The sequence below is a fragment of the Osmerus eperlanus genome, chromosome 14, assembly GCF_963692335.1.
Source record: "Osmerus eperlanus chromosome 14, fOsmEpe2.1, whole genome shotgun sequence".
Classification (NCBI taxonomy): Eukaryota; Metazoa; Chordata; class Actinopteri; order Osmeriformes; family Osmeridae; genus Osmerus; species Osmerus eperlanus.
Window position 1 is genome coordinate 8528939 of NC_085031.1, and position 25104 is coordinate 8554042.

Genomic DNA, 25104 nt, shown 5'->3' on the forward strand with positions numbered 1-25104 from the left:
GCATTTAGGAAATTGGGTTTGGAGTGCAGTCGCTGCCGCAGAATCCTTCTCGCTCGCTCGTATTATTGTATCTGTGTATGATTCGCACAGTTTTGGCTTGCGCCTTCAGGACGACTCGGGCGGTACTGACGTTGACGACCGTGTGGATCTTGTGAGAGCATCCCAACCGCACAACCCATTCCCTTCACCAGGATGGCGTTAACGATCTGCACGAGATTTACCGACGAATACCAGCTATTTGAAGAGTTGGGCAAGTAAGCGTGCATATTTAAAATTGTTCATAATCTGGCAGCATCCCGGTGACTGTCAGATTGTTATATAATAGCTTGCTTTGGCCGAGGACGTTGATTCGACGCTGTAGGTAGACTACGCGCGTGTATGTGTGTATGCTGTGTAGATGTATTTGTGATTTAAAATTGAAGAATGAACAACATAGCCCTACAGTTATCACATCACACTGATTTTACCTGTATTTGATTTAACATGCATGGTCTATCGACTGATAGTCTTATGAAATGCCGTAAGACTGCCAAATCATTGTGCAAAGGCTTAAGCGTCTTTCCTCTTATTCGTCCCAGTATTTCGAACCAAGCATCCTCATTTTGCCTAGATTAACAAGGTAGGCGTCCCACTTGTGAGATAGTGGTGCCGTCCCCTGCAACAGAAATACATACGCGGTAATGCGACAGCGGACCCCGGCGATGACACATTCCACGGCCAGCCACCGAGCCGCGGTCAATTAAGAGTCACAGACTGGGGGTTCCTGACTAAACGGTGATTGGAGACAGTGAGAACGATGAGAGAGACAGAGTAAAAGACAGAGGGTAATGAGGTTGCAGGGATAAAGAGAGAGATGCACTGAAGTGCGCGTGTGTTTGCGAGTGCGTGTGTGCGTACGTGAGCGTGCGTGTGTGTTGACCAACCTGCAGTCTGCCTAGGCCTCGCGGTCAGTCTTTGGCGGCCGTCAGCCCCGTCTAACATTCAGTCACAGTCTCTCTCCCTCAGTTATATTTCATAATATTGTGTACAGCATATCACAAACAGGTCGGTCCTTCGGAAAAGGTCAAGCAAGCTATTGTGACCGAATCATAGGGAATGCCATCATACACTCAAGAGAGGCCTTGGAGGCAGGACGATTTACAAGACTTCTTTAATTTCTGTAATGCGGTCCTAATGTTTGAGGAAGATGCACCATGCATTGTGGTTTGACCTATGGGCTACATTAAGATAATATGACAGTAAACTGTATTTTAGACCCCACTCCGCCATAAACAAATTTGACTTACATGAAGATAATATTGCATTGATCTTTAAGAAGACCAAACCTAGGTTGTGTGAGAGAAGAGCAGCTTCTCTCTGATTTCCCTCAAAAAGTGCAGCTCAGAGATGCAGCCCTTCCTCCCAACATGACCTAGATTGTACAATCATGTCTGATTTGCATGCATGTGACTGAACCCCCCCCCCCCCCCCACTCCATCTATTATAAACAACATGCCAATATATTAAGAACAACACAAAGCCACCGGCCTTAAAAAAACAGGGGGAAGTTTGAAATATACATATATTCTTGTTCATGTCCATGTTGTTGATTGAAGCAGGTGAAGTTGTTTGTAGGCCAAAGGGGGGGCGGCCATGTTGAGAAACCACTCACCCAAATTTCTTTTACTTCACAGATGTGATATGAGGTGAAATGCTGTGAAATGATGACTCACACTGTTTGTCTGACCTCTATTTATCACTGCCCATATTCATAACCCCCATATTCATAACGTCCTTAACCAAATCCCTTATATTCATAACACATTTATCAATAATGCCAATATATAACACTAATATGTATAGGTCATATTCATAAAACCCATGTTCCAAACACTCATATTCATTACAATACTGTGTGTGTTTGTTTCAGGGGAGCTTTCTCTGTGGTCAGGAGGTGTCTGAAGATCTCCTCTGGCCAGGAGTATGCGGCCAAAATCATCAACACCAAGAAGCTTTCTGCCAGAGGTGGGGAATGGCAGCGCACACACACACACACACACACACACACACACACACACACACACACACACACACACACACACACACATGTACACACACACACATGTACACACACACACACATGTACACACACACACACACACACATGCACACGCACACACGCACACATGCACACACACACACACACACACACACACACACACACACACACACACACACACACACACACACACACACACACACACACACTCACACACACACACATGCATACAGACACACACACACACACACACACACACACACACACATGCACATGCACACAGATACACATCCCTAGTGGTGTGGAGTCACATGGGAGTGAGCTGTGAACAAGTCTGCTCCCTGAATGGACTTAGAGAGGAGAGAGACAGAGAGAGAGCAAGCAGAGGGGAGGAGAGGGAGACAATGAGGAAGAGAGACAGAGCAAGCAGAGGGGAGGAGAGGGAGACAAAGAGGAAGAGAGACAGAGAGAGAGCAAGCAGAGGGGAGGAGAGGGAGACAAAGAGGAAGAGAGACAGAGAAGAAGGGGAAAAAGAGAAGGAGGCCATAGGAGCTGAGCCTCATCTGGGTCTCCGTTGATTAGGACTGGTTGTATGAGCGTGTTTGTGCACGTGTGTGTGTTGAAGTGTGTTTGTCCGTGTGTGTGTGTCTATGCACACGCGTGCGTGCACAAGTGTGGGTGTCCTTGCTGTATTTTGCAAGGGAGACTAAGAGAGCTGAAGTGTTATGTGATTTATTATGCATGCGTCCATGACACGAGAGTGTATGCTTTGCCCACTTGCAGTATGTGTAGGATGAGTCTTTTCCTGTGTCCTTTTTTGTGAGGTTAGACTCATGTCTTATGTGTAAATGCTTGAGTTTCAGTGTGCGTCTTTGAGGGAGTGTGTGAGTTTGTGCTTGTTGTGTGTGTGTGTGTTTGCGTATTGATACAAGGCCCTGGCCGGGCCTGTGGTCCCAGGGGTAGATCTCTAGCAGAGCCGACCCAGTTCTTTCACATCCGTCACTGTAATTGTAGCTGCCGGCTGGCTTGCCTGGGGGCTTGGGACACACAGACACACGCACGCGCACACATACAAGTTCAGATTCATGCCCCAACACATACACGCACACACACACCATTACAACGACACAGCATCCAAAAAGCCTAGCACCGGCAGTTAACTCTTATAACCAATATCATGTGCTACCTATTGTGCAAATTAATTTCCTTTATATCCAATAATGTGCTCTGTATTTGCTTATCCAAAACAATCACATCCCTCACTGCTAAAGCTGTCCAGAACTTGGAACCAATCATTTTGAGCTGCTCTTTCCTTATAACCGATTGATCCCCTCATCTCCTCTCATCTCTTCTCTTTGCTCTCTGTGTAATGGATACCTAATGAAGAGCATCAGTATCTCTCCATTTGCATGCTGGGACTGCGTTGAAAAATCTACCCATGGCAGCGGTATTCAAATACAATTTTAGGAGGTCCAGTCACACAAATGTTCCTAAGTAGAAAAGGTCCAGACCAAAGATATTGTCAGTATCGGTGCTCTTGTAAGTAACCACCTGCTATTGTCAGATTATCAATTATCAATCAAATTATTATTTGGGATACTTGGTTACAAGCCATTCTCACATTCACAGTCTTGTGTTGGAACTTTGTTGCTCCCAGTCCCCACACTGCTCTCTTCAAGAGACACATTTGCATAAATGCATATGATAGGATAGAACGCGGCCTCGGGCTAGTGTTTCCTTAACCCTGCTAGACCAGGACATGGACTGCTGTCCGCCATTTGAGTATGACTGAGCTATGGGTTATCTCAACAGATACAATCACACACACATACTGGCAAACAGTCAGTAGAGGTTTCCCATGCCAGGCATACTGCTGTGTTAGATATGGTCTTAGCCTCTTTCTGTGATAAGCTCTGGAATTGCAACTCTGGTGGGATGATGACCCTCCACCCTCTGTGTGTGTGCTTATGTGTGTGAGTGTGTGCTTGTGTGTGTGGGAAGGGGCTTGTGTGTGTGTGAGCTTGTGTGTGTGGGTGGGTTTGTGAGCTTGTGTGGGTGGGTTTGTAAGCTTGTGTGTGTGTGGGCGTACATTGTGTGGATATCAGTGGGATGGGCTTAGGGCAGGGTTGGTGGTGAGAGTGCAGGAAGATCAGTACTGGGCTATGGGTGTGTGTACTGTATTTGTATGTTTCATTTTGTGTGTTTGTGTGTGAGTGCATGTGTGTGTGTGTGTGTTCCTATAGAGCGTTTTACAATCCTGCAATCTGCCACCTGATTATACAGCATTTCATTAAGAGCACAATTTCAGTCTGGTCTGTCCATGAGAGAGTGACAGAGATGGGAGAGAGGGGGGAGGGGAGGTGAAAGACTCAGAGAGAAAAAGGGAGAGGGAGAGAGAGAGAGAGAGAGAGAGAGAGAGAGAGAGAGAGAGAGAGAGAGAGAGAGAAGGGGAGAGAGATACAGAAGGAGATAGAAGAGAGAGATTGGAGGAGGAGAGAAAGTGAAGTTGATGATGTGTGTGAGTGAGCGCAAGAGAAGCAGAGAGAGATGGAGAAGGCAAAGGAGTCAAGAGAAGGGTGTAGTTGATGACGTGTGTATGTGTGTATTTTTCACCAGCTTAACCACTCCTCTCCGACATGCGTCACTCTCACTCTCACTCTGCCCTGACCCTCCACCCCCCCCCCCCCCCACCCCCCACTGTCTGTGTGTATGCGTATAGATTGAGTGTGCATTGCTATGCTATGGACTGAGAAGGGTTTTGGTTGGTTGCTAGAGTCACTAGGGTGTGGCACAGAGAGACCTGTAACCCTGTGGCGCAGGTAACACGGCAACAGCAATGGTAAAGGTGGCTGTAGTGTGTGTTCATCCCTCTCTTTCTACTTTTCTTGTGTGTGTCACATTCTAGATGGTCATCTATCCCTCCTCTCTCATCCTTCCATCTACTTTTTCTCCTCACCTCCAAAAAGAGGAAGAGAAAGAAATTGGGTGCAGGAGGGAGGAAGAGAGAGGGAGGGAGAGATGAAGACAGAGAGGGAGGGAGGAAGAGGGGGAGGAGGTATCACATGACACACTGGGCACCGCAAGGCTAAAAATAAACGCTGGTCACACACACACACACACACACACACAGTGAGAACACCCTGCTTTCTAGGCTGTGTGTTTGTTCTACTTGGTGCTCACATTTTGTGGACAGACAAACTGTTGAACAGTAACCTGGCCAACGTGACAGTTACACTGCAACTGGGTGCATGTGTCTCAGTGTTTCACTGCAGGAGGCTGTGTGTGTCTGCTACACTGCTGCTGGATGTGTATGTTTGTTACACTGGAGCAGGGTGTGTGTCTCAGTGTTTCTGGTAAAAAAGAACCCCCAGCTTGACTAACTAGGGCATGAGACTCTGAGGAAACAGATAGGACATTCTTAATAAGAGTGAAGCTCTCTCTCCCCATCCCTCTCTTTCTTTATTTCTTTCTTTCTTTCTCTCTCCTCTCTTCTCTTCAAACCCTTTCCACACCTGTTCCTCATTCTGTTTCAGTTCTGTAGTTACTCACCTTTATTCTTCTCCTCTTCCTCCCTCTCTCCTTTCCTTTCCTTTCCCCCTCCCTCCTTCTTTGACCTAGCAGTCTGTTGTTGAATGAAGGCCATTGAGTCTCTTTGATGAGTGTGTCCTAACTGGTGTCTGGGTGCTCTTTCTAAATTATTCTCTCTAGGTTATTTCTCTAGGTTATCTCTATAGGTTCTTTATCTAGGTTATCTCTCAAGGTTATCGCTCTAGGTTATCGCTCTAGGTTATCTCTCTAGGTTATCTCTCTAGGTTCTCTCTCTAGGTTATCTATCTAGATTAGCTCTCTAGGATCTCTCTCTAGGTTCTCTCTCTAGGTTCTCTCTCTAGGTTATCTCTCGGGGTTCTCTCTCTATGCTCTCTTTCTGGGTTGAGAGGAACAGTTTCACCTTTTAGAATATTTGAATCTATAAGGATGAGATTCTATAACGCAACACTATTGTGGTACAGTGGATAGTCACACTCTGAAGGTGTTTGTGTGTGCTTGTATTCCCCAGTCTAAGGTTCAACCTTGAAAAGGCACGTCTTTTTAAAGGTAAGTGTGAGAGTAATTTGACAGAACAAGACAGAGACTAAAAGCAAAGTAAAGGTGTAGTGAGACAAGAGCAGGGAAAGGAGAAATGGGAGGAGTAGAGGGGGTGTGCAAGAAGAAATAGGGAGGAACGTGTGTCTCTGTGCAGACCTGTTAATAGTGACATGTAAAAACGTATTTGTGTGTGTGCATGCATGCGTGCATGTGTGAGTGTGCAGCGCAGGCGTGTGTGTGTGCATGAGACTCTAATCCATCCCCTGTAGTGTTTACTGAGTCTCACCCAGGAGGCAGGTCTCAAATGACTGAACAGAAGAAAATGGGCCAACAGCTGTGTTTATGTGTGCATATTTATGTGTGTGGGGGTGTATGTGTGTGTTTGTGAACACGCGTGCATTGTTTCCTCCATATACTGTGATAATGTTCCATGATAGATGGAGACAGTAGCACAAAGTATTAAGATACTCTTGAGACATTCTATCTTTGACAAAAAACACCTCTTGTTTCTCTCTGTGTGTGTGTGTGTGTGTGTGTGTGTGTGTGTGTGTGTGTGTGTGTAGAACCACTGGTTATCCCCGGATGCCCTGACTCCATAGAGAACATTAAGTCTGATTTCATTCAGAGCCATTGGAGGGTGACAGACTGAGTCTCACTGTCTCAGTGAATTAGTGTGTGTTAGTCTGTAATGTAATAGAAATGTGAAAATCAGACCATGGAGAACACGTCTACAGTCCCCTGGCCATGATATCTGTCTGCCTGTGTATATCTCTGTTTGCCTGCCAGTGTGTCTCTCAGTCTGTCTGCCGGCCTGTTGTCTGTATATCTGCAACATATTCTGTAACAAGATCCTTAATATGAAAACACATACACACACACACACACACAACCCTACTGTGCTGCAGTGCGGTTGATCGGCTGATCGAATGGGAAACAAGCTGCCAGAGAGAGAAAGAGAGATGGAGAGAGGCAGAGATAAATACACAGGACAACGTTTGCAACAAGCGTTTACAAGCACGTGGAAGCCAATGTAGTCAAAGGTTTCGTTTGAATAAATGATCGACCAAACTTGTGTTCCTAAAATATTTAGTTCTACAAATAAAAAGGGTGAATCTGGGAACAGCTCTGGTTTTTCCCAGGGCTGTTGTTGGGGGCAGAGATTGTCCCCTTTTAGAGATGCTAGTGCGTGACTGGTATTTAACCTGTCATCTGTCTGGACAATAAAGTTGCCTCCGTACAATTTCCAAATGCTGATGCCTACAAACTACAGCTTAAACGCGCAAGCAGAAATAACCTTTGTTGTCTATTGTGGGTTTGGACTCTCTCACACAAGTAGGTCGAAAAACGCAGTCAGCCTGTCACAGTATATTATTGCTCACCTCTTAAGACTTGCTGGGGGAGGCAGGCTGTCTTTCAGTGTGTGTCCTTTCTGTAGGGTTGGCTTTATATGCGGTTGTTATTATAGCTGTTGGTTGGCGTAGTTGCCTGAGATTGTGAATAGTGGTAGAGTAGTTTGTATGTGTAAGTTGTGTGTTGAGGTGGATACATGTATGAGTGGAAGCTCAGGGACTTCCATTTGCATGCAAGGCTAGTTCCACTGCAGAGGAGAGGAGAAACCTGGCACTCTGATTGGTCCAGGAGTTGCTAGACAACAGATGTCTGACCAGCTGGTAGGTAGACTACCTGTGGAGGAAGAGAGAGAGAGAGGGAGAGGATGAGAGAAGGAGAGGATGTGAGAGAGAGCGAGACAGAGAGAGAAAGAGGGAGAGGAAGTTTGTATGTTGAGAAGAGAGGGATCGAGTATGATAGGAGCTGAAAATATGTTTGGTGTGTGTGTAAGAGGATGAGGGAGAATAAAAGAAGATGACAGTGAGATAAAGGCCGAGAACATGAGAGATAAGGAAAGAGTTGACCTTGTTCATATTGCCAAGTAATGACTACAATCGTTGTCTTTTCCTACTGTCTATATAGCTGTCTATCACGCACACACACACGCACACACACAGGCGCGCACACGCACAAGTTTGATTGAACTGGGCCCGCAGTTTCCACAGCGTCAACAAGAATAGAGGAAGGAGAAGAGGACGAAGGTGAAAAATAGGCGTCCTATTTTATTTGGAAAAAAATACAACCCTCTGCTCATCCTTCTCTCTCTTTCTGTCCTGAGGCGAAGCTGAAGTGGGTCGCCTCCACACTGTTCTGAATCAGATCAGTAGATCTGAATCTGACTCTATCAAGTTGAATCTGACTCGGTGATTTTGAATCAGAATCAGGTGACATAATTCTCCTCTACTGCAACTAACGTGGTGAGAATCGGGAATCGCTTCCAAACACATGACACAGAATCATTCTGTTCTGCTGATCCCTGTGGGATTTCACTGGTCTGATTCTTAGATTACATTGGCCCACATTGGGTTCTGTCAGATCAGATCGCTCGTCTCTTGATTTCTCTGGTTTTGATGTTCAGTAAAATCAATACCATGGCAAGAGTTCCTGTAAATGTGACCAGTCTTTTTAGGTAAAACCGTATAAAAAAATCTAATTGATTGGAATTATCCGTGATTTAGGATCAGCAACAACTCTTCTTGGAGGGTGGTCCGGTAAGTAGCCTCACTGTCTAAGGACCCCAGGTTATGGTCATAACCTAAGGTTATAGCTATAGACTGTGTCTAGCTGTTCTAGTGGTTCTGATATTATCCAATTCCATTGGAAGGGCAGTGCTAATACGTGGTGATGGGTTTAGACACTGGACATAAGCAATGCGCACCATTCATACACCGACACACATGTGGTTTTGGACAGAGCTCTCCCAGCTCCCTAGGGACATCTGTGGAAGCGCTAGGATCTGTGGCAATGGAGAGTTCATCCCACATCCCTGCCTCAGCTTTGATAGCAATCTCTTCCTGTAGCTCTGCCTGGTATGCCACTAGCATGAAGGACAGGATATTTATATATGCCTGCTCTCTCGTGGAGGACGGGAAGCAGTCAGCCTTGGCAGGCAAGGTAGACCCAGTAGGAGTCAGAGTGGCCTTCTGGATGGGGTGTAGATGAGAGGCCACTAGCGGTTCAACTGGAAACATGTATTAGTGGCCATTTTCCACCATTACCGATGCAGTCGAGTGCCGACTCTCCCTGAATGGAGTTGAATAGGGGTTCCAGGTTCCAGGTGATGGAAGCTTCCTCCAGGCATCCGGGGGAAACAGGCATAAATAGTCTTGCTGTTGTTTGACCGTAGGTGGATTTCCTTAAGGAACGAGTTGGTCGCTCGAACTGTGGACAGTTTAGATACGCTCCCTACTGGCAATCGCAGCGAGATGGAGCTTTCTGAGTGGCCAGCGAGTAGAGGTGTTTTAATGACTGGAGAGCCGTGCGTCTCCCCTCCTCCAGTGCAGGCGTCTCTGTTGGCTGACATGATAAAAGCGCTTCTGCGAGGGCGTACCCACAGTGAAATGCCGAAACAAACGTAAGGGTACCCCTCCATAAAACAAAAAACCTTCCTGTGTAGCCCCGTTGTGTTGGCGAGGTATTAAATGAAGCATTGGACACTTTGTGCTGGGTCCGTATTCCATTCTTGTCCGGTCAAACTGGTTGGGTAAGATAGAAAATAGCAAATCATCAGAACACTGCACCATGCAGTATATGGATACTGAAATTCAACATGGCGCTAACCATATCTCGGTTTTGTGAGTTTCAATCCAGGCTCTCACAAAGCAAGAAACATGGTAAAAAAAAATGGAACTAATGGAAGGATTGGGAGACATAATATTAACATTTATTACACCTACACCACCTAACAATGCAGGCAGACTTTGACTATTTGACTAGTTTTGTCTTTGTGGCAGTTCAGTATGGCCTGAAGTTCGGTGGTGCGAAGCTAAGTTGATATATCAGGTCAGTTTATTCTGGTGGAGTTTTGAGATAAAAGGAGGGTTCTGTTGAAATGGGGGACATGACGTTTATTTATAGTGTTTTCATCCATTACCTCTGCCAGCTGTCATCTTACGGCCATGTGTATAAACACGCACGCACACACACACACACACACACACACACACACACACACACACACACACACACACACACACACACACACACACACACACACACACACACACACACACACACACACACACACACCAACACACTAGCTTGCATTTACACACAGATGCTCAGATATGCACATCATGCCCTCCAGTGGTTGTAATGTCAACTCTAGTCTGAATAGAAATATAATAATCTTTTTTTCCTGCCCCCCCTCTTTTTTCACAGACCACCAGAAGCTTGAGAGAGAGGCGAGGATTTGCCGTTTATTGAAACACCCCAATATTGGTAAGATGCATGTGACTGAAAACACACACTTGCACATCACATTATAATGATACACGGCAACACAATAACATATTCTTCGGTCAAGAAATAACTCCACAGATAACTAGTGGCTTTGGCTTTTACAGTCCTGTGACGCCCACAGTTATCGGATTGATTACATTTTAATTTCAAACCTTTAGATTTATTGATTGCTTTCAGGATGTGAAGTTTATTTACAGTAAGCGAATATGTCAAAAAATACTTCTCAACAACATTACCTACCCTGCCTTTATTACTGGCTCTGTTAGGATGTGTAAGGTATCTGTTTACATGATTAGAACACGCAGCTTGCTGTTTGGCTGTACCACAAGAGTGACAGTAGTACTACTGAAGCATGTAGTTAGTGGGAATTGTGACACAATGTTTGTACTGTCAACGTTTCAAGGAGAGAATTGTTCTTTTTTCACATCTTTACTTTCCTCCTTCTGACAATCTTTTCTGGTTTTCTAGTTCGTCTCCATGACAGCATATCAGAAGAAGGCTTCCACTACCTGGTCTTTGATCTGTGAGTATACTGTCTGTCTTTTCCTCTCCTCCCCCTCTCTCCTCCCTCTTCCTTTCTCCCCTCCTTCTCCCCGACGCTCCTTTCTTTTCTTCTTTTCTTTCATCCCTCCCCATGCTCCCCGATTCTCTTTCCCCACCCACCACTGTGTATCCTACCCTTTACACACAAGTCTTCATGCATGCTAACACACACACACACAATGTCCCCATTTCACCCAGCATGCAGTGTGGTTGGATAGCCAAGAGCGGCCTGCCAGGGAGGCTCAGGGGTGGATCTGTTGTTCTCACTAAAGACACACACACACACACACGCACACACACACATGCATGTACACACACTCACAGACACACACATTGGACTGTTGTATTTGTGTGTGTGTCTAATGTCTCTCTCCTGTGTTCAGGGTGACAGGAGGAGAGCTGTTTGAGGACATTGTAGCCAGGGAGTACTACAGTGAGGCTGATGCCAGGTAGGCAACACACACACACACACACACACACACACACACACACACACACACACACACACACACACACACACACACACTGCTGAGGTCAGCAGCCCTTATGTCCTGCTGTGTGTGTGTGTGTGTTTTTTATCCCATATGGTACCCGAGGTGTGATACATCTGCCTTGTCTCTCATCCAGTTATTTATAAAGGTGATTAATGATACACTGACTGTGCTCTTCATCATCTACAATACCAGGGTTTGAATACAACCTCCCCAGAGACAGAATAACAGAGAGAGAGAGATAGAGAGATAGATAGAAAGAGAGAGACGTTTAGGAAGAAGAGGAAGAGATCCTGGAGAGGGTGGAGTAAGGAGGAGTAATATAAAAAGTGCATTGAGGAAGTAGAACGAGAGGAGAAACAGCATCACTGACAAAAGGCGAACGTAGGGATTTAAGATGTACCGATTTGCAGCAAGATGTGTGTTTTAGTTAAATGATGAACGACCATTCCATTGTCATAAAGCAGCCTCATTATCAGACTGAGTTAGGGCTAGGGTTCCTTCTTTGTTTGTTCTTGTTGTGTTTAAGGGCGTTCACTTATGAACTCTTAGCTTCACTTATGACACAAACACAGATAGTGAAATCCCAGTTGGTCCTTTGGTATCCACGTGGAAAAGGTGAAATACATCAACTTTGTTTCTTGAAATGTTTGTTTTCTTAATTCTCCTTGCTCTCTTTGTCTCCCTTCCTCCTTTTTGTCTCGCTCCTTTCTTGCTATTGCTCCATCCCTCCATTCATTCCTCAGTCATTGTATACAGCAGATTCTGGAGAGTGTTCACCACTGCCATGTCAATGGAATAGTGCACAGGGATCTCAAGGTTTGTATGCCAATGCTTCACCCTCATAATCACACTTTTACAACACTTACATAAACATCTTTATCGCAGTCAAGCTTTTTTTCCAGCCACATCTTGCAAGTTTTGAACGTAAATTCCCTGCCACACCAGTTCCCTCAGCCTTCATAGCATATGGTGGTAGTTATCCTGTTTGCGTTTCATTAACTGCTGATAAGAATACTTATAAAGTTGACACTTTGTTGTGTTTGCAGACATGCGTGTAGCCTAGTCTTAGTTTGTTGCGTTTGTCCCCCAAACCTCAGCACCTCCATGTTCCTCTCTTCTGGGTGTAGTGTGCCTTGTGACACTTCCAGGAACTAGACCTCCCTCCTGTATCATTACCCAGGGGCTGCAGTCCCCTGCGGAGACTGTGTGTGTGTGTGTGTCTTTGTGCTGAGTACAGCATTACAGTGACAAGGAAGGACTGTGCGTGTGCCACTTAGATAGCATATTTGCATAATTATGTAAAAACGGTGTTGAGATGTGAAGCATTTTTAGCAGCATGAATATTCTGAAGGGGTGAGGAATTCTGATGACTTCCCAAGGAATTGATATTTGCGGTGGGAGCAAGAGAGAGAAATAAAGAGAAACAGAGAGAAGGAAATAGAGAGAGGGAAGGAGAGGGAAATAAAAAGAATGAGATGGAAAGAGGGAGGGATGGGGATATAAGTGATCATTTTGAGTGTCGTAACAGAAGCTGACTAGTCTTTATTGTTATTCTCTCAAGCCCAGAGTGTAAGACACAAATGGTATTGGGTAAAATAACATTCTTTACATCATTACCAAAATGTTGAGTGTTAGCTAAGCATGTGTGAAGTCTTTTGGATCAGAGGTTTTGCACTGATTGGAAATATTATATTGAAATAATCGTATTCAGGTTGTCTTGTGCCTGTGTGTGTGTGTGTGTGTGTGTGTGAATACGTGTGTGCATAGGTGTATAGGCAGGTGTGTTTGTGTTTTAGTGCTTGTTTTTCTGCTGCTCATCTCCAGCTGCTGTGAGCTAACCCTAACCTCTGACCAAGAATATCCTCTCTCACTGGTCTGAGAGCATGGGATCGGTCGAAGCAAAGGGAGGCAGTTAGCATCACACCCATCCGCTCTCTTTGAAATCTCTGATGGGGAGTGAGGGGAGGGCTCATTGTCTCTCTGTTTTAATTTAAGCTATAGTAGGTCTCCCTGGATGCTGGTCTGGGGTCAGATTGGTGCTGTGACCCCTAACAATTGAGGTTAGGCTTCGGTTGGGCTAAACTGCTCCCAGATCAGCCTCCACTGGCGATTCAGACTCTGAGAGAGTGCCAGACCTCTTACCTCTAACCTGTTTGACTCCGCCCCCCCCAGCCTGAGAACCTTCTATTGGCCAGTAAGCTGAAGGGGGCGGCGGTCAAGTTGGCTGACTTTGGATTGGCCATCGAGGTGCAGGGGGACCAACAGGCATGGTTTGGTGAGTATCCACCTAGCCAATCAATAATCAGATATTGAAGGGGTCAATCAATCAGCCACCCACCAACCCATCAATCACAATCAATTAGCCACCCACCCACTCCCTCACTCACTCAATCAATCAATCAATGGAACAGCCATCCGTGTAGTGTAGAGGGACTTCTCCTTCTTGTATCTTGATTCGCTAGTTTTGCACTTCTCCTTTCTCGTTTCAACCACTTCCAACCTCTTGCTCTATCCTTCCTTCCCGCCCACCCATCACCATCCTTCCATCCCTGCCTCCCCCCGTAATCTTCCCCATCCCTCCATCCATGTATTCTTCCCCAACCCTTCTCCATCTCTTTCTGAACCCTACCCTGCTCCATCCCTTCCCGCCACTCCTTTCTCCATCCCTCCATCACTGTCTCCCCCCACTCTTGTCCATCCCTGCCTCCCTATGATCTTTCGTCCCTCCATCCCTTCATTCCTGTCTTCTCCCCCTCAGGTTTTGCTGGAACTCCGGGCTACCTTTCTCCAGAGGTGCTGAGAAAAGACCCATATGGCAAGCCAGTGGACATGTGGGCTTGTGGTAAAAAAACCCTCTAACCTCTCACCTTCACCCTTTTAACTTCACCCTGGAGGTCAGTTCAGATCTTCATTCAGATAGTCTTGAATGTCAAAGCATGTCACTTCCTCCCAGGGGTCATCCTGTATATCCTGCTGGTTGGCTATCCGCCATTCTGGGACGAGGACCAACATCGCCTGTACCAGCAGATCAAGGCTGGGGCCTATGATGTGAGAATGCACAAGCCCTTAATCTTTCTACTCACTACACTTACTGCTTTATCTCTCTCCTTTCACCAGTTTCTCTCTGTATAAAGTCACATAGATAGATAGATAATTGATTGACTGATTATGTGGATGACTGTTGTGTGTCCTGCCAGTTTCCATCTCCGGAGTGGGACACAGTGACCCCTGAAGCTAAAGACCTGATCAACAAGATGCTGACCATCAACCCTAGCAAACGTATCAATGCCACCGAAGCCCTGAAACACCCCTGGATCTGCGTATGTTTCAGACACACACACACACTAACATGAGGAATGCTAACATGCTAAACCAGTACCGTCTAATTCCTTCAGCTACAGCGCACTCATTTCAATACAACACAACACCAGTTCCTCCTTCCCTTATCCCTGCTGACATTGGTTCTCTCCTTCTCTCCCTCCTTGGTGCTCTCCACCTGCAGCAACGCTCAACTGTCGCCTCCATGATGCACAGACAGGAGACGGTGGAGTGCCTGAAGAAGTTCAACGCCAGGAGGAAACTTAAGGTTGGACCTCTGTCAACCCTCTCCTTCTGTTTCTTCTCCTCTAACACCTCTCCCTCAATCCTGCCTTTCTCCATAACGACCGGTTACACAATTACCTGCCTGCTTTTTTTCTTGCTCTGGTGTCCTCGCCTGTTCTAACATGCTCTGATAACAAGTGGGTTTCCAACTACCCCCTCTCCTTTCCTCCTTCTCCTCCTCCTTTATTCCCTGCTCTCCACTCCTGCAGGGAGCCATTCTGACCACTCTGCTGGTCACAAGAAACTTCTCAGGTAGGTCTCTTCTCTCTTTTGCTCTTTCTCTCTTACTCTCTTTCCCTTTCCATCAGTTTTTGTCCTCTGCACTCTCTTTTCTTACTGTCAGTGTTTTCCATTTTTTTCCTAACGTCTACTTCTAGCTTGCTTGCTTTCCCGCTCCTCCTTTCCTATCATGACTTTACATCTGCCTATTTTGCCTTCTTTCCCCCACACCTGTCACTCCTGTAGAGGTCAATAGCTAACTTCCATTCATGCTAGCACGCATAGTGTTGGTTAAGGTGTTCCACCAGAGAAGAACTACCCACACCTCTCCCTCCTCTTGGAACAAATCCAGTTACGATTTTATGATTTGATTTATGTTCTTTTATAGACCTTTAATTCATAAGGCTACTTTCTGTTCCTCCTTATTCATTCTCTTCTTCTATCCTGTTGAATTTTCTTTCCTTCCGTTGTTTGGGATGTGGTTCCCTGAGAGGTAAGATTTCTGGAATGTTCTCAAAAGGGAATGTTTTAACCCTGATAAGTAAACTGTGTTGCCTGATCTCACTTCCTGTCTATTAGCCAATCAGTAATCCTGTTTGCACGTCAGTTCTGCGTCTTCCGTGTTTATAAAGTAACTTTAAATGTACAGCTTGACTATAGAGCCATACAAATCTGGTAAAACAATAAAATGCTGTGCAGGGTGACCAACCCCTGCATGCTATGAAACAGCATGTTAAGATATAATAAGATAAGAAAGTTGTATGCAACAAAGATGTTTGTGTGTGTGAGAGCGCATGTAGGAGGCATTCATTGTTACAGTAAATGAAGAATGACACTGGCATGTCAGATATACAGATCTCCTGATTATTTAGACAATGCACCCATATACCAAATAATTATTTAACCAATATATAATGTATCTAATTGAATCAAATGCTTTGTGGTTCATATCTGAATCTGCATATCTCTAATATGCTCACTAAGTCATTAAGAATACCCTCCCACTGACAAGACACGTACATTAAACTCAAAACGAAACACCCGAGTTTGGCCCATCGCCTCGTCCCATCCTGTCTATCTTCGATGCACGTGATTGGTGCCCTGCATAAGAATGATTTCCTGTCAGTGGACACCTTTGCATTGCATTATGGACCTTGTTGGACAGGGCTCTTGAGGGTTTGCACATTGAGCTCAATATGGCGTGAGCTGCCTGTTGCATGTTAGTTTGGGTTCCTCTGGGTAACTTGAAATTGACATGTTAGTTTTGAGTGCTACATGTAACTCTGAAGTTGACAGTTTGTATGAACTTATTCTCTACAGCAGCCAAAAGTTTGCTGAACAAGAAAGCGGACGGCGTCAAGGTGAGTTCCCTAAAATGTTTGTTCAAAGGCAATTCAGATTGCCTTCACTGGAATGGAACAATGACAGACATGTGCCTGGTTCCACTTCGGCCCCTAGTCGCTTCCCTTAGCCCTCCCCCCACCTGATCTGAAACAACAGGACAGGTGACAGCATTGTGGAACAGCCACCGACCAAATTGCTTTCACCTGTCAAGCTTCTCTAAACCATTGCCCATGCAGACAAAGACTATCAGAATTGGAGGGCTGCTGGGAGAAATGGAACTAGGCCCTTACAATGTCTGAGGAGCCAATGGATGCACACCAATGACTGGACAGTCATTCTCACCAGTGGTCTATTTAAGGCGATGTTATTGTATTGCATTTTAGATTGCATCTGGTTTATGTCTCTTCAGTAGCATATACTGTATACAGTGCAGTATGTATTAAATACTAGGATATCTTGTTTCACCCTTCTCTGTCAGTGGTTATTGTGTGCTAGGATCTGTGCTGTGTTGTTCTCTAAACACCCTCCATATCTCTCCTCCACTGGGGTATGTTTCTGATCTCACTCCCAGATCCCTCTCTAAAGTGTCCGTGCGTCTGTGTTTGTATGTGCCCCATCTGAAATGAACACTTAAGAATAAGGGTGTGTGGGTATCCAGTATGTGGGGTAGAAATACTGAGTGTGTGTGTGTTTGTGATAGGGCGTGTGTAAGTGAGAGAGTGTGTGTAAGCTTTTTTTGAGTTGATTTGAGATTGGGCTTCTGGCCGTACATGCCCTTTTCAGAATCAGTGTCTCTGCTCGGTGTGTCACTCAAGAGGGTGTGTGTGTGTGCTATGTTCTGTCTACACCCCCCCCCCCCCCCCCTGCAGGTAAACAACAAAGCCAACACAGTGACCAGCTCTAAAGAAACTGGCCCTGCCCCTGCCCTGGTATACACACACACCTTCCTCACCACCACCCTTACCTGTCCCACTGCATGAAGCCATACCCCTAAACCATCTTACCCCCCAACTGTTACTTTACCCAGAAGGATGTGCTTTGGTTTGCATGAAACCCTTTTGAAACCTTGTCATTCCAACAGCAGTGGTTTTCCAGAGCTGTGTAGCTGTTGTCATTGTTGTTGTCAAGTGTTGGTTGTTCTGTCTCTTTGCTGCTAACTAACACTGAGTGGAGTTGCTTGGCTTGAGTGGAGGATGTGGAGGATTCTGGCTCTTCAGGCAAGAAGACAACCTGGGTCAAAGACTACGCCCTATCCTGTGTGTTGGCTTAGCCTGCCTCGAATGGTAGATGGGTGGGGCTTGGCACTTCTGTGACTGTCCCATTGGCTCCATCATACCAGGCAAACTAAATCAAGCGCAAATGATAAAGATGGTTCTGATGTTATTTGACCCAGGTCTGTCAATGATTGACAGAGGATTGTGCATGGTGATTGTTTGGCTGTATTGGTCACATGACTGTTGCTTTGTGTGATGTCAAAAGCTTCATGTGCATTCACACAGACAGCTGTTTTCATGAACATGCACACACACACACAAACACACAAACGCAATGATGCAGGACAGGTGAGCTCAAGTGGTGTACCTTTGAGCAGTCTGTGAGTCATCCGGAGTTTCAGAATCAGAGTCAATCATGATAAACCCTCATCTTACTTAACTGAGGCCAGAGCCCATGTCTGAGAGGAGGGAGGGAGGAGGGAGAGAGAGAAGATAAGAGAGAGAAGAGGAGAGAGGGATGCCAGCAGATGAAAGGAGCAGACGGAGGAAGAGTCAACAGGAGACATGGAGGAAAGAGGCTCTGGGGAGGAAGAGAGCAAAAGAAGGAGTCGAAGGTGGGGGAGGGAGGGACTTAGTGAAACAGCTGGAGAGAGAGAGAGAGAGAGAGAGAGAGAGAGAGAGAGAGAGAGAGAGAGAGAGAGAGAGAGAGAGAGAGAGAGAGAGAGAGAGAGAGAGAGAGAGAGAGAGAGAGAGAGAGAGAGAGAGAGAGAGAGAGAGAGAGAGAGAGAGAGAGAGAGAGAGAGAGAGGGGGGGGGGGGGGAGAGGGAGAGGGAGAGGGAGAGGGAGGAAGGAGATTGTCAATCACTGAGGTTAATCTGCCAGATGGATGTCAAAGACACCAGCAGTGTCTGACCCCCTCTATGTGGCTTAGCGTCATTGAGCTTCAAGGATCATGATAGACATATGGGTACTACAGAATGCACACAGACACACACACTCCTGCTGGCTTCTCCTTCCTCCTTTTTTAAATTCCTTCACTCTTCTTTTCCACCTTTCTCCAGGAACCTCAGACCACAGTCATCCACAACCCTGTAGATGGAAACAAGGTACACTTAGTATGTGTTTACAATGTATGTGTTCATATATAATGTGTGTGTGTTCAATGTTTGTGTGTACGTGTATTAATCATGTGTGTATGCCAGTGTGTAAATGGATCCAGGTGTGTCGTGGCCCCTCTAGACACAATGTGTTTATTTCTCTGTCCAGGAGTCCATAGAAAGTGCCAACACCACCATAGAGGATGAGGATGTTAAAGGTAGGAGCACCCGCCCCGCCCTCCTGCCATCTCTCTGTCTGCTCTCTCACATGTCTGCCTGCCTGCCAGTCTAGTCTTCTTAGTATACTTGTAGTCTGTGCTAACAGTGTACACCCTGCAACCTTTTCGTCTGCTTGTCTTCACCCTTTTTTCTCTGCGTCTTCAAGAGTGTATTTACAGTATGCATTACATGTCATTTCTTATCATATCACTTCTCGTCTTTTGTCTTTTTAAATATCACTTCCTTTATTTTGTTTACTTTTTTTTTGACCACACTTCTGGAATGACTATGTTTGTTTTTCCCCCCTTCCATGTACACACACACCCTCCATAACATGCACATGAACACACACATACACACTCACACACACACACACACACACACACACACACACACACACACACACACACACACAAATACACTTCCTCACACACCCATCTGATCACACACCCCTGTGTGCCAGTGCTCCGTCTGGGGAACTTTGTAGGCAGTATCTTGAGCTCTAAGGGCTGCTCCTCCCAGACCTCGGAGCCCAGGCAGACTCCTACCTCCTCAGTCCAGAGTAAGTCCCTCTTGGCTGGGGGAGACTCCCTGCCCTGCCCTGCCCACTCACCATCCCTGGAGAAGAGCAGGATAGCAGAGTAGATTCTCCCCTCTCTCCCATCGGGATCCTACTGCCTTTCAAACTGCCTCTCAAACTGCCTCAGCCTTAATCCACTGTTGTCCCTGCCCCTCAACCACCCAGGCTCTCCTTTTTTTGTTTTGTGTATTGTTTTGTGTTTCCCCTTATTCTCCCTGAGCAGTTTCTCTCTGTCTGTCTCTCTCTCTCTCTCTCTCTCTCTCTCTCTCTCTCTCTCTCTCTCTCTCTCTCTCTCTCTCTCTCTCTCTCTCTCTCTCTCTCTTCCTGTCTGTCCCTCTCCCGTCTCTCACTAACCCAAACATTGAGTCACAGTTGACTTCTATAAAAAGTGAAGAGCCATAGACACAAACCCAAACACGCACGCTTAAACACAATGACACCCAGTGACACACACGTACGCATGCACACATGTACACACAATACGTCTTGTGTAAGCATTCTTTTTCTCTCATATCAAAATGAGTAGTCGAGATATGAAGTGCTACATCTGTTCACAGATCTGTGTCTGTCTGTTGGATAAATGATAAGTCATGTTTTCACTATTTCCCAGCCTGCACCAATAACAATAAAGGTAACTGTCACCATCTCCCAGCTGGCATCCATAGAGAATGCATCTGAGCTTTAAGTAATTCAGAGCTTTAAGGAGTGAAGGAGAGTCCTCCATCTAATATGTTCTTGCCTTATAGAGTATTAGTCATGGGAAGCACTGGAAAACTGAATTCTGTTTTGTAACTGGTTTTAAAGACAACACAAAATAATTTTAATTACTGATTTTTTGTGTGCTTTCCATCACTAATTATGTAGGTACCTGCAGCTTTGTAGACTAGAGTCCATTTTAAACTTGTTTGCTTTGAAATCCAGTTAATTCTGGAACGAGGACCCTCTGAATACATTTCCTGACGTTCCATACCCATTATCCTGCCGACAGGACCCGGGTTACTGACGCTGGTGTGTGCTTATATGTTTCAGCCCGTAAGCAGGAGATCATTAAGGTCACTGAGCAGCTGATTGAGTCTATCAACAACGGAGACTTTGAAGCTTACGCGTGAGTCGTGTGGGTGTGTGAGTGACAGAGTTACTGTATGTGTGTGGAATTTTAATAGGCCTACTGTGTGCTAGTCAATATTGCACATAATACAAATATTAAGAACGTGTTAAATGTTGGGATTCACTTAGTTTATTATTATTACAATATTACAATGTTGAAGAAAGGTTTAGAGTCACATTAATATTCAGTTTAGCTAGATGACTTGTTACTCATCACGTTCTAAGCCCCTCCTGCTCTGTCTTTGGTCCCCAGTAAGATTTGTGATCCTGGCCTGACCTCCTTTGAACCTGAGGCCCTGGGCAATCTGGTGGAGGGTCATGACTTCCACCGCTTCTACTTTGAGAACGGTAAACACCATTCACCATTGTCTTATTGATTAGTGAAACCCTGAACAGGATTCTATTACCTAGTTAGGTGAAAGCATTTGACCAGGAAAGGTGTTTTGATGCTATTTCTATCATATCTCATGTCAGTCTTCTATATGGTCAGACTAGAAGCTTTTGTTCCAAAAACACTCAAATAATTGATGATGTGATGACTATAAATAGTAACAACTGTTACGCTTCAGTAGGCCTAAAATAGAACGGATAAGCCGTTGCCCTAGAAACCTCAATCATTTACCAGGCCCGCTGTCACACAACTAAAATCATCTAGAACCTTCCTTCTCCCTTTTCCACCCCATCCCCTCTTACTCCCCTTTGTCCCTCCCTTCTCCGATTCCTTTCACCCTCTACCCCTCTGTCCACATCCTCCCCCCACATCTCTTCCTCCCCCTTTCTCTTCTCACCTTTATCTCCTTTACTCACCCCCCTCCTCCTTCTCATCTTTCGCTCCCTAACCCCCTTCCCCACTCCAGCTCTGTCTAAAGGCAACAAGCCGGTACATACTATCCTGCTGAATCCCCACGTCCACTTGATCGGAGAGAACGCTGCGTGTATTGCGTACATTCGCCTCACCCAGTACATGGACGCCGCCAGCATGCCGCGCACCATGCAGTCCGAGGAGACCCGCGTGTGGCACCGCCGCGACGGGAAGTGGCAAAACATCCACTTCCACCGCTCTGGGGCTCCCAGTGTCCCATCCCAGTAGGTATACACAGCCAGTGTCCCATCCCATTACAGAAACACAGACACAGTGTCTCCTTCCAGTACAGATACTGCACATAGCCAGTGTCAGTCATGATCAGTCATACCCTCATGGTAACCAGACTGACATAACAGCAATAATATAAAATGAGATCCTTTCAATAATAGTCTGAGAAGTCTACTAACCGCTTTTGTTGTTTTCTTCTGATCCTCTGTGTTTGTGTCCTGCAGTTAATGGAATATCAAGATTAAGTTGAAAATCCCATCAACGATTCTCTGTGACGGGCAATCAACTAGCCAACCCCTGATTGCCCACTGACCCCCCTATAAAGACATAACATCGCACAGGACAACAATATCAACACATTTTAATGTTAACACATTTTACTACAGAAAGTCATTGGTACCACAGACGGTGGCAGCACACCATATTTGGACATTGTCAGATGAGCTTATAACTGACATTTCTTTTTTCTGTTTTTTAAGCTGTTTTGGTATGCATTTTACATATATAGAGAGAGATGTTAAAAATCTACTACTGTAACCTCTCCCGAAAATTAGTTCTGTATTTTTATGTGTATTTATGTGTGTGCAATACGAAACATTTGAAAGATCAGAATGTTAAAATTGAGCTTGCTTTAGTTCTGGTGATGTACATATGAATACATTGTGATTGTTGATCACAATGTATTCATCAATTTAGTGTCACAAACAGACACTAAATTGCTATTCTTGCTATCAGAGGAATTAAGAATTTACGTAAATTTATGAGCTACATTTCTCTTTGCTATGAGCTAAGTCATGTTTGAATCATCAGATTTTGACACGTACTACTAATTTAACTGTAAAGAGAAGCTAAGCCGCTTATACTTTGCATTAAGATATGTTTGCCTTTATATCATTGAATAAGAAATAAGAGAATGTAGCATATATGTCATATATGAAAAATCAAGATTATTGTGTTATGCATGGGGTGGAAGGGGTATCGTGACCATATGGAACTATAATATCTTCTGTTTTGATTTGTGAAATCACTGATTCACTTTGTTAATGTTGTGCACCGGTCCTGTCTGGAATGTTCCACTGTCCTCCAGTGTCATAGACCTGTCTTAAAATACCGAAAAACACAACTATAGGTGGTAAAATGTCTAGTAGAAAAATCACTGCATCACAATGGATCAAGAGGGTTAAGAAACGTTCAGTTGGTCAAAGCAGCCCTTCACATTTTATAGAAAAGACGGAATGAGGATAAAAAATATTTTCATTTTCAGAATGTTTGTATACCTGTATTGTACTTCCACTGTAAGTAAGAGTTATGTTGTTGTATTCCTCCTCTTATCATTTCTTTTTGTAATTTCAAACATATCATTTTGAAGAGGAGAAGCAAAGGTCTGTCCACCTGGATAAGCAGTGGTACGTTTTAGCTTAATTAAGCTTCTCTGGAAACCCATGGTCTAGAACCAAACTGAGTTTTTTAAACTACTGCAATTAGAGAACATATGAAGGGATGAGAGGAAGGAGAGAAAAGAAGAGGGAGGAGGGAATGGGAAGAGAGGAAGGAGGAGAGAATAGATATGGAAGTGACTAAGAGGATGGGTGAGGATGAGCAAAAGGGCCAGGAACTGTTACAAAGTAGAGAGGGAAAGAAGGAGGAAAAGAAGAGAAGGAGAAGGAAGATGAGGAACAAGAAGAAATCCAGTACAGTATGTTGGAGAAGGGAGAGGTGATGAAGAGAGGAGAGAAGGGGTAGTGTAGGAGGTGATGGGAAGGAGAGAGGAAAGGAAGCTAGAAGACGAGGCGGAAGAAGAGAAGAACAGTGAAGGAGAAAGGTCATTTGGTAAAGTCATGTGGTAAAGGTCATGTGGTAAAGTCATGTGGTAAAGGTCATGTGGTAAAGTCATGTGGTAAAGTCTTCCCTGAGGACCTGAGCTTCTATGTGTCTGTCCTCACACCACCTCACCAATACATCAATTTATCCTCATCAATACTTTACAGTTTTTTTTTTTTAGGAAATCTACAATTAACTTAATTTCTTTTTGCAAAACGTATGATGTCAATGCAATGCAGCACCCGTGACATGGTGTGTATAAATTGTTGCTGGCTTGGCAATAAATGGATAACATGTTTAAGAAGTAAATAAATATAAAAGGTGTGATGACTGCTCCATGTTGGTTGTTGTTTAAAGTTGGTGAGTGATACAGAATAGTAATGGAAACAGGAGTTTCTTTGTGTATTCTTTAGCAATGTTAAGTTCAACCAAAATTGAAAGTGAGCCTTAAATAAAACAACGCTCTGCTCAATAGGTAGTTTACCATGGCAATGAGAAAACGATTCTTAGCCTATCATAAAATACCATTCTCCCTTTCCAATAAAAGGCAGGTGTGACGACCCTTAATTTGGACCGTATCTGTCTTGAAAGGGAGAGCATGGCTTTAAATGTATGCCTTTGTGGCGTGAAAATTTTATTTATGGAAACATGTATTTCTAAATAAAACCATAAGGCTCGCGGGTGAAAACACAACTTAAATCACGTCCTTAAAGATGTAGCCTAGTTGATTGTACACAATGAGATCAATATTTTTTGATAATCAAAAACGTTTTGAGTAGTGCCAGTGGGGTGAAAAGCGGTGTTCAGCACCGCGGACAGCGGCTCAGGACAAAGACGGCAGATTTTCCACGTTCCCGGTTTTCGCTTCCCAGTCACGAGTGCGATAGGAGACAAAGCTGCAGCCAATCACCAGATTAATGTGCCCTGTTCTTACTTTTTTGATTACGCAGTTCTCATCTCTTTAGGACAGTGGTTCTTAACCCTGGTCCTCAGGGACCCCCTGTCCTGCATGTTTTAGCTCCAACTTGGCTCCAACACACCTGATTCAAATGCATGTTCTTTACCAGGCTTCTACAGACTTAGATAACGAGCCATTTATTTGAATCAGGTGTGTTGGAGCAGGGACACATCTAAAACATGCAGGACAGAGGTTCCCTGAGGACCAGGGTTGAGAACCACTGCCTTAGGCAGTTCTGTTGCATTTCTCCTTTGCAAAAGTCAGACTATGTCTTCCCTTCCCTCCACTCACACAGTTGAGCTATGTTTCTGCAGCTGAAGGAGAAACGTGCCTCACAG

At 44.9% G+C, this 25104-nt stretch overlaps 1 protein-coding gene across 8 annotated transcripts; it reads left to right on the forward strand.

Annotated features, from left to right (window-relative positions):
• On the forward strand, positions 1–24135 carry camk2d2 (calcium/calmodulin-dependent protein kinase (CaM kinase) II delta 2). Of its 8 annotated transcripts, none has more exons than XR_009932132.1 (23): positions 1–254; positions 1910–2004; positions 10394–10453; positions 10943–10997; positions 11401–11466; positions 12255–12327; positions 13684–13786; positions 14270–14353; positions 14465–14559; positions 14709–14831; positions 15014–15097; positions 15324–15366; positions 16654–16694; positions 17547–17606; positions 18953–18997; positions 19158–19206; positions 19671–19769; positions 20398–20418; positions 20817–20892; positions 21148–21242; positions 21752–21984; positions 22212–23796; positions 23837–24135. XR_009932132.1 is itself a non-coding variant. In XM_062477685.1 (22 exons), the coding sequence occupies exons 1-22, from the start codon at positions 193–195 to the stop codon at positions 22213–22215; spliced, it is 1662 nt and encodes a 553-aa protein (XP_062333669.1). In that variant the 5' UTR covers positions 1–192; the 3' UTR covers positions 22216–24135. The 8 variants fall into 8 exon arrangements, 1 of the variants encoding a protein (XP_062333669.1); XR_009932133.1 differs by having other exon boundaries at positions 21752–21980; positions 22212–23809; positions 23864–24135; XR_009932131.1 differs by having other exon boundaries at positions 21752–21980.
• The last annotated feature ends 969 nt before the right edge of the window (positions 24136–25104 follow it).

What these genes read in the sequence shown, in the direction of transcription:
- camk2d2 (XM_062477685.1), top strand. Translation starts at nt 193, where the DNA reads ATGGCGTTAACGATCTGCACGAGATTTACCGACGAATACCAGCTATTT. An exon ending in CTATTTGAAGAGTTGGGCAA is followed by an intron (nt 255 to 1,909) that starts GTAAGCGTGCAT and finishes TGTTTGTTTCAG; the next exon opens with GGGAGCTTTCTCTGTGGTCA. An exon ending in AGAAAGCGGACGGCGTCAAG is followed by an intron (nt 16,695 to 17,546) that starts GTGAGTTCCCTA and finishes CCCCCCCTGCAG; the next exon opens with GTAAACAACAAAGCCAACAC.